Below are 14,290 nucleotides of genomic sequence, written 5' to 3'. Positions count from 1 at the left end.
AGCGAAGGCACTTCTGCCAGCAGTGGCATGAGCAAATAATGTTCTCTTGAGCCAACAGACATATTTTGATAAGGAACAAGCCATAAGAAAGTATATACATGATTACACACACAACTGTACATCTGAATCCTTCTGACACTAACCTGAACATTTTTTTACGAACAATTATTTTTCATGTGGTATGGGGTGATAATGATGTATCCATGGGGGTGATAATGATGTACTGCCATTATTATCGGCAACGAGCACACATTATGTTAATTGCATTGTAGATCAATGGATTTCATCATCGCTGCCTGTCAGATGGATAACATTGGCTAGTAGCGGCATGTAGGACTAGTAAATAAAGATGCATGATGATGACAACAATTATAATGGTGATGAAGGGCAATACTGCACTTCAGCGTCAATGCACATCATGCATGGCCATTCTAGACTCCATTAGGATCCTGTCTTGGGGTTATATATATTCGTTTTATAGTCTTATCTATTCATTACGTACGAGTGATATTGCTCAAAATAGTTGTAGAAAGTTTCCTCCACCAAGGAAATGCGGCTACTACTTCTTAAAATCACGGTTGCCGAGCACAGGCCCAAAAGTCCATAGCGACAAGTGGCCAACAAACAGACGACATTAAAGTATAACACATTCGTCCTCAATTTGACCTGCCCCTACTGAACATCTGTGAAAAAAAGCTATATAGCTCATCGGATTCCTCCAGTATAAATACAAATTCTGATAGCGATTCTGGGTGGAGGAAATAAGGAGTGAAGTTCTTGGGAAGATAATCCACGGTGGAAGCTCTGGAAGAGGCGACTGACCGCCGGTGAGTGACTGCAGTGAATCAGTGATTGCTGGATCATACGTTAGGCTGTTGGACTCCTAAACCTACCTTTCGTGTTCTTAAATACTGCCAAGCTTGAGGGAAGCTGTCATAATTGTCCGCCTTATACATCATGGTAGCCCCTGCTGGGATATTAGGGCCTTACTCCACAGCATGAATTAAAAAAAAACATGCAACATATGACCCAATACTTCTGGATGTGAAAATGCAGATAAACTGTAACACTCATCATTGAACATCTGTCATTTGTGTCACTATCGCACACATGCACCTTGTGCTTCACTTGTATGTTTCTGCCTAAGCCTCCCCCGTGAGTGTATGGCCTCTGCCTGGTCAATGAGGGCTTTGCAAAAAAAAAACACACACAAATTTGGTTCAGCGCACAAAATAATTTTCCTAAATTACAGCTCCGAGAGGGAGTCAGAAGTGCTGCCTTGTACTCTGTGTGGACCAGAAGTCATTTGAAGAGTAACTGGAGGTGGGCCATTCCGCATTACAAAGGGTTGTGCTGCTCTACGAGTAATGTCAATGGGTACTTCGTCTCATTACATGATGCCAGTCACATAATTGGGATAGAATTGGCGGAAAATAATATATACACGTAAAAAAATAGAGCATGTCATGTCAGCAAGCCTTCACCGTGTTTTTGTCTCTATGTCTTATTGTTTTATAAAAATCAAATAAGAGATGCCATCTTTTGAATCAGGTCACGATAACCCTTATTCCATGAGGCATTAGGGCTGTAACTGAATAAGACTTAAAAAGTTTTCTACACACGCAAAAACACAGATCGAGAATTTGGTGAATTAGTCACTTTCTAACCTTATCAAAACGAATACTTGTAGGTCTTAAATTAATATATGTGCTTGTTTTAAGAAGTGAATCACTTTTATTTTTAGTTATGAATTTTGTTGTGTACGCTACATTTACATGCATCTATTTGTATCCCAGCTCTTCATTGCAAAATGTGTATTTATCTTGTCCTAGCGATTGCAAAATAAATGAAATATTTGAAATACAAAAAATAACCTTGCCTGCAATTGAGATTATTTTCAAGAAAAGCAATAAGCATTAGTAATAGAATATTGGCTCAATCCGCTGTAAACAGAAAATCATCAAGATATGACTGCAACTCAATTAGAAGGATTATCTTGCATCATGCAACGATGTCTTGCATTTTTTATTTTGCAAAGACTATTGGACAGTCACGTACTTTGGTCTCACGGGCACTTTCATTGTTATTCAGCTCAGATAATTGTGGGTGCTCGAGTGTATGAGAGCATATATCTCAACAAATGAGATCAATGCAATTTCACATTTTTATGAAAGTTCCACAGCAGCATACACTTAAAACAGACACACTTCCTGTGTAGGATTCAGTTCGAAAACATTCTGACGTTCATCTGCAAAAGAAATATGCAAATACACAAAATAAACATAAATAAATGTATAAATGTCGGCTGATAATGTTGTTCATGTTACGTGTCACATACATAGTTTGTATGATGTATAGACGTGCAGCAAGTGATGTGAATGGGCTGAGGCGAAGGCGAATGTAAATAGTATTGGTCTGAGAAGAATGACAGGGCTTGAGCACAACGTATGCGCACACCCAACAAAGCAAGTGAAATTGCGACATTTACAGTGATTGTTGACAAGACATTTGGAATGCAACCCAAAGCGACCATCATCGCCTATGAGTCACAAATGCTTTTTCTAAATGGAAACCTTTTGAGATCGTAAATGCCATTGGCTACCCATACAAAAACATGTATTTGTTTAAGTGGTACTATATATTTATCATTTCCATAAGAGGGAGCTTTCCCATGTGTGTTCTTCAAACAAATTCATAAAGCTGGAATTCTATCTAAGAAAATGCAAAACCAAGTTTGATTTGAAGGTGTTTTTGTGCAGTCATCGGGAACCAGGCTGAGACTAAGCTCGTGACACATGACCTCTGGCCTCTGGGAAACCTGAACAGCACCTTTATTTTTCTGCTGAAAACAGTGTCATGGCCATATTTGTAAGTGGATTGAAGTCGCAAAAGAAATAATATACTCAATAAAAAAAAATTCCATAGGTGTTTCTCAAGGGCAATAAATGAATGGAAGGACTGCACCTTTTATACACGTTCGAACATTTCTCAGCAAATTGTGAAAATGTGATATTTTGTGTCCTCATCGTGCACCGTGTTTCAGTGTAACTAAAGGGTAACAATAATATAATGAGCACTTAATAGAAGCTAATTACAGCAAAATACAATGACGAAAAATGTCCTTTAGTGAAATAATACATGAACTGAACTTTGGGTCTTGAATTTGTTTGGACAGAATAATAATATTTTTGTGCAACATTTTGTCATTAATTCCGTGCTGCATTACATTTGTGATAAAGCGACACCACTATGTAATTGTTAAATGGCAGGACATATTAAAAATAACAAGAAAAATAATTTCACACACAGTCGCCCTGTAGACAAGAACATGGCCAATGTTCGCTCAGCATTGTAAATGCACTTTGCATTGTCTGTGTTAGTTTTCTCTTTTTTGTTTGAGAAATTGTTTTCATATTATTATTATTATACAACGTATTCATTTGATTAGCTGTAATTAGCTCCATCATAACTGTAGTTACTTATTTAACTCAACATGACTGATACCATTAATATATCAATTTACAGATGACTCTTTTACATCATATTTATAGATGTGACCATTATAATATACAAATAACAAAGTGCATGGTGGGTGCTCCTTGACATAGAGACCATCACGCTATAATGATTCGCTTAAGTCACAAGGCATGCTACTTCCTTTTGTATGGAACAGCGCTTCTGCACAATCAATTGGAAATCCCAGCACGGTCATAATGACTGCATAATGACCGTATAATTTAAGACTTCCCTTCATTCTAGGAAGGGCCAATGCGCCATGAATTCAATCCTAAAAGTAGCGATGACCATTGACTTTTTTACTAGGATTTCTATTTAGACTGAGACTACATGTACCTCATGAATAATCTGACAGCTGTGGGGTGAAATAACGCCAATCCACTCTCTGTGCACAATACGTGCCAGATGAGGCCTCATTTAAAGATCAATTAGAAACATCCTGTCGTAGTTTGATTCGGAGAAGGGTTTTAAATGTAATTCATAGATGCAAAATGTATCATCTTTTTGTACAATATGTACACTTTTTGTACAAGCCATCTAGCCAGCATGGAAGCGTATTCCAAAATACTGAGCAGTTATATCTATGGGACCTTTTTTGCCAGTATCAAAATGATGAACATCTTAAGACCTGTCTTATTGCCAGCAAAGGTCAATCCTGTTCTTAGTTATTCCAGAATACTGTTACCCTATTGAGTGGCTCTTTAGAGCTCCCTCTTATGGACCCTTCCACCAATAGTGGCACGGATCACCAATTGTTGGGTTAGTTACTCAAATGGATGCTACAATGCATCAATTCACAGACTATTCATTATTGATATTTTTTTCATAATCTATGGAATTGCGGTATTAATTTTTTAATCCCTGAAATTCTACTACGTGATAATGCTTAACATCATACTGCAAAATGTTGATATTCCTCCACACGTGATAATCATCATTGGAGTACAAGAATATAAATTATTCAATGAATGCAAACAAATGCTACCGTGACATTTAGGCTCACGTGACAAGAAAAACTATTTGTAGAAACGAGACGGAAAATACAATGCATAAATATGATTATACAAATGACACACAAAGAGTGAATTGTTGACAAAAAAATACGTGGTGCTGAATCGTGACAATTCATTGTATTTCGAGAGCAGGTCTCTACTGCCCGTGGGGGATGTGAGTGATGAACACTGAGGACCCTATTATTATCACCCGCGATGTTATCAACGAATGTAATCTACCTATCCCTGAGAAGAAGAAGAAAATAATAATAATAACAAAAATAATAATAGAAAATCACAAATGACAGAAGGAATTTGCTTATGAACTCTTTATCCAAGAAAAAAATATATACGACAATAGGAGGCGTGGATAATACGCTCACAGATAAGAGGAATCCTTATTTTCTTGTAACTTAATGTATCTATAGACCGCTTACGTAGCACATGCACTGCATCCAGCATAATTGTAGACTATTACTACTGCTGGGTATTTTTGCTGTTGAGGTTAAACATTTTTACAAACACTTCTGAATATGTGGACAGTCTATTCCTTTGCCCTTATGGCTCACTATCCGATGTCTCGTAGTTTCTTTCCAATGAAATTGCAGCGTTGTTCCTGTGGGTATTATTTCGGATAATCGCTGTCACAATTGAAGAAAAACGCAACTACAACGTTGCGTTAAATGTCTGTTTAATGCACTACAGATGCCAAAGTGATATTCAAGTCCACGCATGGGGTACGGATGGAGCATGTGGGCCCGAAGCTGGAGTGGATTATTTTGGCACCATTCGTGCTATCATGGCTGTACACTAATCCAGAGGTCGCCGGTTCGATTTGAACTCCCGAGACAGCAATTGAAGCAATGGGTAGGTTTCCTAAATCCCTACCTGTTCAGCGAGCGACAAATGAATACATCACAGTTAGCCGATTAGCGGGTTGATCGCGGTGGGGTAAAATCTGGTTACTCAAACCTTTACCGAGACGTCTTAACATCATGGCAGAATTAACATCGACAGCCTCTAGAGCGGCTCTATGTCTACTTTTAAGTGGAGGCCCTTCCACCAACAGGGCCGTGATCAAGCAAATGCAGGGCTGCACCTTTACCTTTTACCTCTGGTGACCATCGTATACGAGGGGTAAACAATAATTTGAGCTTCACCGACTGCTCAATTAGGCGTGGGGTTTTATTTCTTAGACAGGTGAAATTGTCGTTCTCAGCTGAGTGGCCACGTGTATCAGTGCACTCACGCACGCACCGTACCACGGTTGGCTACGTACGGTGCGAAGGAAGTTCTACACACATACCTACAAACGAATTTTTCTAAATGTAGAGGGGGAAACCCGGAGGACCCGGAGAAAAATCCACGCGACCTTGGGGAGAACACGCATACTTCAAATATACAGGCATCATCAGCGTCGGGATAGAACCTACGACCTCTTGCATACCAGGCTAGGTAGATAACATCTTGCCACCGCGACTCATAGCTGCAGCATCCTCTATTCACTCAGGTATACGGGCCAGGTATTTAATGTGCACGTACAACAAACAGGTTTTAATAAGTCAAAGTGATTTCCTGCTCAAATGAGAAGCAAGGCGGTACTCATCCCCAGCTTACTGCCATGAGTCAGTGTTGGAAATTCCACATCGCGTTGGCAGAAACGAGTGGAGAATAGAGGACAATCACTGTCTCCGTCTCTATAACGGTGTCCGATATTTTATCGACCCTGGAGTTGGGTATGATGATCGGAGGAAATAAATGAAAGACCAGGACATAAAAGAGCTTTTTACAAATAAAAACATACACTGTACATGAAATACAGCGACTGTTTTACAATGCATGAAGATTGTGAGTGAATTATCTTCAATCTCAATTGGTATTACTGTGTCTTAGATTGCTGTATTGGGGCCAATACGCAAACAGAGTGCCTTAAGCATTAATATTGACAACATGAATACACACACAGAACTGTACCTGGGATCTGCCGCTGGAAGTCCGAGTACAATTCCACCTCCTTGCTAAATGGATTGACGAGCGACTGGCAACCCCTGTGGACTGAGAGAGAAGGGTGACATTTCGATCGCTTGCAAATGGCCTCTTCTTCATTCGCCACATTGCCACGCGAGCAAGTGAGTGAGCGGGCACGCCGCAATCCTCGCGAGCCCGAGAGGGAGGCACACGCGCCCCGTGGCAAGTTCGTCCCCATGTCGAGCATTAGTCAGGTCACACTTGTGGCCCAAGCACTTCTCATTTGCTGTTTCTGAGCTGGTAATCGTAATTGACATTGTCGGGGTTCACATGAAGTACAACTTAGCCCACTGTTATCACGACTGTGTGGAAGAGAATGAGCTTGGGATTTGTGCCCAACAAAGGTCTATCTGTTGGCAAAGAGTCGAATGAATGTTGCTCAAATATCATGTGTACCTCTACAATTTTTTTACGAGCGATAACCACTGCGCTCTGGAGAGCTACAGACGTGGATATAATTGCGTGTTATTTCTCGATCTTAGGTTTTTTCGGTAAAGTCACCATGTAGGTAAAAACATTAAAAAGTAAAATAAAATAAAAAATAAAAATCACGACGTTTCGGAGGCAACACAAGCTTCCGTCTTCAGGTGGTACCGTCACAGCCACGACAGCTGTATCAAGTAAATGAGAGATTGCAGGATACAGCTGTCGTGGCTGTGACGGTACCACCTGAAGACGGAAGCTTGTGTTGCCTCCGAAACGTCGTGATTTTTATTTTTTATTTTATTTTACTTTTTAATGTTTTTACCTACGTGACTTTACCGAAAAGAACCTAAGAATATGAATCATTGCAGTCACGAAAGCTTCAAATCTAGAATTAATTTCTCGATCTTATGTGTATTGGCTCTTTTTTTTAATGGAAGTGCAGTCCATTGACTGAAAAGAAAAAACCCAATATGGATTAGATCTCTAGCATATCACACGCATCGCATGCCCTTCAAGGATTACCCAAGGTGCACGCACGCGGCTTGTTGTGGATTTATATTTACGAGAATTATAAGTCCCCGGGACGTGCGTGCAAATACAATGCAGAGGATTATCTCGCATCGAACATTCAAAAGCCTCCAACCACAACCCTTTCTATTTGGAATAAAGCCCTCTCTGCCGTGTCGTATACATATTTGAACGGGTCAGTGATTAAACACACGTTCAACTACTTGCATCACCTTTGTATTTACATCTTCGTAACCGCAACAGACACATGCTGATATATCAGGTTACTTAATAATGACAGTAATATTTAGAATATTATACTTTGCAAGGTATGTATGTCATATCTGTTACTAGAAATTGCTAGCAGGAGTTTGGCGGTCTCTGTAGCGTTGACATGCCACAAAGAAGCTCATTACTCGGTTTACTGATCATGGGGATTGTACATGTGTGAGTGTTACAACCACATGGAAGTTTAGACTGACTCTGCCCCAATAAGCATTTATTATTCAGATTGTTCAAGTTATAAGCATAGACTCCACTATATTTGCGTCACACTTCCATGTTCTAGCCCTTCCGGAGCATTGCTAGAAGTATACATCAGTCACTCAGTCACAATTGTCTATGTAGATTGGATTTAATCTTGATTTGAAGCTTGGATTTGTCTTTTATTAGCTTAGTGGCAATGCCAGATTTATGTCACGAGCCTAATCAGGTCAATACATACAAAAGCACCGAATAAAAACATAACAATTCCCATTGTAATACATGTGTTTTGGACCATTTCAATGTTGTATTCAAATTTAATAAAACCATGATTCCCTAATATATGTTGTAGGTCCTAATTATTTTAATGTATTCAATACATACAATCATACATCATAAAGTAGAACAGTTCCCCCAAAAATTCCACACATTGGCATGGAAGTACAGAACATTATATGCATAATCACTCACTTTCCACTGTCAGTGTGCCATTTGAAATTGTGCAACACAATGAACCATCATGACTATACAATTTAGTTTAATACAGCTTCAAGAGGTAACTCAACCTTGATAGGAAACTCAAGCAGACAAACAGAGCCGTGGAAAAATTACAATAACAAGATTAATTCTGAATGAGAACAAATTGCAAGTGAAAATGCAGTACTGCACGAAATTCAGTACAATGTAGTATATTCAAAACATTCATGCAATGGAACATATGATAATACACATGTGGGTGTATATACCATGAACGTGTTTGGACGCTATGATCAAATGAAAGTATTTAGACAGCTTGGAAAATTAGCAAGAGGCAAGCGGAGGATTGTGGTTGCAGGGCATACTGTGAAACACAATTATCTTATCGCTCCATCACGTCGTTACCACCACGCGCTTCTGACAGCTGCAGCCAAATCTGAAATGGAGTACAACTTTAATTTGATCTATTCCCCCATATTATCCCTCGTGAGTTCAGCATCCTGTGAAGCGAATATCAAAGGGCTACCACCTTTGAGATACTATCAAGTGGCATCAGCTCCGCAGTAAACGGCAGTGCTTTTCCACCTACTCTGACACCAGGAGTCATGTTCATTACCTGAAAGTTAAACCAATAATTTTAATTCTCAGAGCTGACATTTAGCGAGCCTAGGCGCAGAACCACATTGTATGCCTGGTATCACTGTTTCATTGAAAACCAGCCAGTCTCATGAAATGTTTACACAAAGACAAATGCACATGCACACAAACCGTGACTCAACTGAAATGAGTATTAATGGATTTACAACTAATTTGCAAGATTTAACACACTCAATATGGGTCATTGAACCACATTTACAATAGGTTACCCATACTCGACATTCCAAATTGGTCAAAATGTAACAGAGTGGACAGCACTGCGTGACTCACTGCAATTAAATCGTTCACACTAAACAACACGGATGTCGTTGTGATGAAAGGCCATTATCATAATCAGACATAATCTATCCAATGCTGGATGAAGGCATCGCCGTCTCCATCTCTCACACTCCTAGCTGCTGCACACAAGCTGACTCCATTGCACTATCTCCCCAGGAGACATCCTTTGACGTTGATCCATCCGTTGGCTGCTGCTCCACGGCCATCGTCTCTCGTAGCGACACGTCCTGCCCAAGCCCAACGACTTTTATCAACAGCCCCATGTGTTCGTCTTCCTGTCTCTCGGTGTCATTCCAAGCATGCACCTCTCCATGCTCTTTTGCACACCCCTTCGCTCATGTTTAACTTGATTTGTCAATGTCTCTGTTTCGGATCCACACGCCATCGCTAATAATACACCCTGTATGTTGTCGGCCATTATTAATATTTAAAAAAATATATTCCATTCCGTTCTCATCCACCTCTTTATTTCACGTATTATGATTCCGGTCTGCCTTTATTGACTATCATCGGTATAGTGAACTTGTTTTGTTCATGTTTGTATAAATTAGAGGGCACGACACAAAAACAATGAAAGAAATAGGAGCACGAATGATAATAACACTGATTGGGAAAAATTATGTTCTCTCCACACAAAATAGTTTCAGATGCATCAAGTGGATAAATGGTAATCTGTTTATGATTGCTTTGAAGTGGAACTTGCTTTTATCATTTAATGGCTGTTCGAAAGCCAACACTTTCTCGACTCATCAGGACTAATGCTGCTAGCACAATACTTATTCTGTACGACATCACATATATTCTATACACAGTGATGACATTTTGTTCGTGAAACATTTGCCTCTAGGTACGATATTGTACTCGAATACAGAATGTAATTAATGTGATTCATGTCAAGACACCTCATATGAGACCCATCGCATTTTCTGACTGACATTCCGCTAAGATACCGGCGTAACCACGAACCACATCAAAAGGCCACTTCCCACATCTCATTCGCAAATGAAAAATTAAGAACAAGCCAAAGTCTGTCTGTGGGCATGCAACCCAAACGATGGGACGCGAGTAAACCACTGTAGTTTGCGCTGCTTCACGGATGACGTGGGAAACTACATGCGCTCTCTCTCTCCTAAAGCCCTCTCGTGACTAGCAGACCTCGACACTGGCATTGAGCTCCTGGACATATTACCAGCGCAAGAATATAATGGAATGTCAAGACGTTAATTGCATGATGAGTTTGTAGCTGTTGGTGCTTTTGTACCAAATAATTGAATGTCAAAGCTAGTTGGCTGATACACATATTCTTCTCATTGTGCAAAGCATACCAGAAAACGCACCTGACCATTAAAACAAACTCAATGGCAGTTAAAATTTCGATTTAAAGCTTTCGTGACTGCAGGTATTCATCTTCTTGTTCTTTCGGTAAAGTCACGTAGAAGGGAAATAATAATATAATAAAAATAAAACATAATAAAATAATTCTCACGACGTTTCGGCCACAACGCAAGCAGCCGTCCTCAGGTGAAGACCAGGTCTGTCACACCACCACGCTGTGGTGGTGTTTCATTCAGACGCTGTCTGCCCGACAGACCTGGTCTTCACCTGAGGATGGCTGCTTGCGTTGTGGCCGAAACGTCGTGAGAATTATTTTATTATTTATTATTTTTATTATTTTATTATTTCCCTTCTACGTGACTTTACCAAAAGAACCAAGAAGATCAATGGCAGTTTTTTGTTATATATTTGTAGAGCAGAAAGTGTTAAACACAGTATAAAAATAAGATACAAAAGCTAAACACACAAGTACCACCAGAAGTTTAATGGTAAATGTAAACTAATGAAAGCTTAACAATGAACGAAACAACAGCACGGAAATGTAGATACAATATGAAAAAAAACATCTGATTGCAATTAACCTTTCATGATGAAACGTGCCATTTCACGTGAATAATACACCTATATACTGTACTGGGTTGTAATTCCTACAGTTCTAAAGTGATGTATTTTTCCTTTAAAATCTAGTTGTACTTTATACTCTGGATACACATTTGACGTAGTGAGTTACAATATTACAGGCAGTTGCTTATAACGGGTGACACACATTTACGGGAGTATAAATTACAAGTAAAAAAAATTGTATTTTGCAACACAACTAATACCGATCTTCTTATGCTCATCCTAACCATCGCAGTAGGGAGAACAAATTATGGCATGCGGTAATGGATGGCAGTTAGCCTTTAAAATTACTCTTTCGCCTTGTGTTGTAGAATTGATATAACATTGATGGCAGCCATTACCGACCATTCTTGCCCCTGGTGGTTCGAAGCCATGAATGTTGCTCCCAAAGAGAACAGCTTAATGATTTTCTATTCGTTCCTTTGTCACACTCTCGCTTTATGTGAGCACCGTATACCTCCTACTGGTGTCGATTTGGAGAGGAGAGAAACAGGTGGAAATAATCTGTCAGGCAAGGATAAGTCTACGCCTGCCATTGTTCAGTGCATAATATAATATTAAAACACACACCAGGACAGAATGCCCCATTTCTACACTTTGGTGCACAAATGTTCTTGCTGTGCACATGTTTTATTCAGTGTGATTTATGGTCATTCCTGAAGGCTGAATCTGTATTGTGTATACCAGATTGTATTGTATACTCAGTTTAAAACACACCACACCTCCGATTAACACGGTGCGCTACGTACATTTAACACATAGGCTTTCGCGACCAATATTATTCATAATAAAGGTTTTTTGGTTAGATCTCGTTATTTATAAATGTGTCGTAACCCTCCACCACCCGACACGGCCAATCAGTAAAAAAGTGTCACGTTGACAAAAGACAAATAGTTCACAACTTTAGCCCACCGGTGTGTTGAAGAGTGAATCCACAACATTTACAATTTTTGAGTACGACGTTTCGCTGGTAATTACATCCAGCATCTTCGGGCAATTCGCCAGAATGGTCGCTACGTACGGTCCGAAAGCAGTTCAACATGCATACACACAACACATCTCTTTAGTGTTACATGTATCCTAACTAGCCTATCTCGCTAGTTATAAAAGGTACATTCCAGAAATGTCTTATGTCCGTGTGAATTCTGGATTGGTCCTTCGAGTGCGGTGTTTCTCAAACGTCTTTGGCCCGCGGACCGCTCAACCGATGCATCCCTGGTGACGGAATTCATTAACTTCCCACTAAACACCACTAATACATATTTATTCATACTAGGCGCCTTGAGAGATTGCTGGGAGACGCCTTACAAATAAATGTAAATTATTATATTGCCGGAACATTTTCAAAAAAACTTTTTTTACGCAGGTATAATGTTTTTTTTAAGGGGGGGGGGTTTAGATATTGGGGTTCGTGTAGTTTAATCAGGGTAAGAATAGGTTGTTTTCCTTTATGGCAATAAAAACAGTTGTTAAGATGTCCAAACACCAAATCGATTATCAATTTGCAAGGCATAAAGTCTACATAAGCCGCTTGCACTTGTGGTAAAACATGCCAACAAACATACTCTGATAATATATGCATTGCCTTTGTAACTGATTGGCCTACGCCAGAGACAACATTCTTTGATGAGACTTAATTCCTTCAGCGTTTGAACATCTTTAACACCTGTTGTATTGCCAGAAAGGACAAAACCCATTGCTATTTTTGATACTGGCAAAAAAAGGTCCCATAGATTTAATGAGAGTAGTTTACCTAACTTAACTTTTAAAAAAATATCACAAGTAAAAATATGAATTAACAAAAGGTTATTATTGTCCGGATCAACCCGCATTTGCATCACAGCCCCACAGACCACCTGGAGGACCGTCCCGGACCACTCACTGGTGGTCCAGGAAACCACACTTTGAGAACCGCTGCTCTAGAGCAGGGGTCCCCAACCCCCGGGCCGCGAACCGATACCGGTCCGTGGCCTGTTAGGAACCGGGTTGGTAAGCCCACAAGCTCTAACCCCTAGTAGCCAAAATGAGTAAAAAACAAACGTCGCTGGAGAGCTTCTTTGAAAAGGTGGGAAAGACCCAATGATGAACCCCCCCCCCCCGGTCCGTGAAAAAATTGTCTTCCACGAAACCGGTCCCTGGTGCCAAAAAGGTTGTGGACCGCTGCTCTAGAAGGTGTCATTGGCCTGCTATTCACACTGGCTTAGACATCTTGGGAGAATTGGGAGTCACCTACATTTTACCCCCCAAATGCGAACCTGCCAAACGACTGTGTTGAACCAATTTTAAACTGCTGGGGGGACAGAGGCGGGTGGGCAATTAAGGAGCTCAGCCACTGTTGCACCTTATGTGCTGGAAGATTGGATTGAATTGCCCCCCTCGGGATTGCAAGTACATGCTGCTTGCCATTTCACCGTGGCAGGATCACCATCTAACAAGTTACGTTTCCAAATATTATTTTTTCAAAAGCATTCAAACTACAATCTTGTTTTTTTCTTCAGATTTAATCAACCCAAATTTGTGAGCCCTGGCCATATAATAATTTGAAGCATAATGGTCCTTGAAATGTTATATTATACAACACAGCCTTAGGACATTTTAGATGTTCCACAAAGATATGAAGAGTAGATGTCTGTAGTTGCAATTAAAGCGCTGCACTGTTCTTTTACCACTGCCTGCAAGCTGCAATCACATCTTTATTTATTTCAGACCTGGAGTAAATTTCATGGATGCATAATGTTTCTATTATTCCATTACGCAGCTTGGGAAAATCAGGAATTGCACTGTGCATTGTGTGATGCAAAAACTGAACTGTGCAGATAGTAACATCATAGGTGGCTTCAGGATCAAAGTATTAATTCAACAAATTAATTTCCGCTCTTAAACCCTGTTTTAAAATGACGTTTCATGCAAAAACACAAACCGCAAGGTACAAAAAAAACATATGCAGTGTCTACATCTTAAAGGGAAAG

At 39.9% G+C, this 14,290-nt stretch overlaps 1 protein-coding gene across 1 annotated transcript in view; it reads right to left on the bottom strand.

Moving 5' to 3' along the window:
- The window catches only part of LOC144718862 (transmembrane protein 235-like), a 42,546-nt gene that overhangs the window by 11,274 nt on the left and 16,982 nt on the right, over nucleotides 1-14,290 (bottom strand). Inside the window, exon 2 of the mRNA XM_078594435.1 lies at nucleotides 6,483-6,563. Within this exon, the coding sequence (XP_078450561.1) occupies nucleotides 6,483-6,563 (81 nt within the window). The remainder of the gene's footprint in view (nucleotides 1-6,482; nucleotides 6,564-14,290) is intronic.

Source organism: Lampetra planeri, chromosome 5 (genome assembly GCF_965212315.1).
Source record: "Lampetra planeri chromosome 5, kcLamPlan1.2.h2, whole genome shotgun sequence".
NCBI lineage: Eukaryota > Metazoa > Chordata > Hyperoartia > Petromyzontiformes > Petromyzontidae > Lampetra > Lampetra planeri.
Note: the sequence above shows the minus strand (reverse complement) of the source record. Positions and strands in the feature narration are given on the sequence as shown.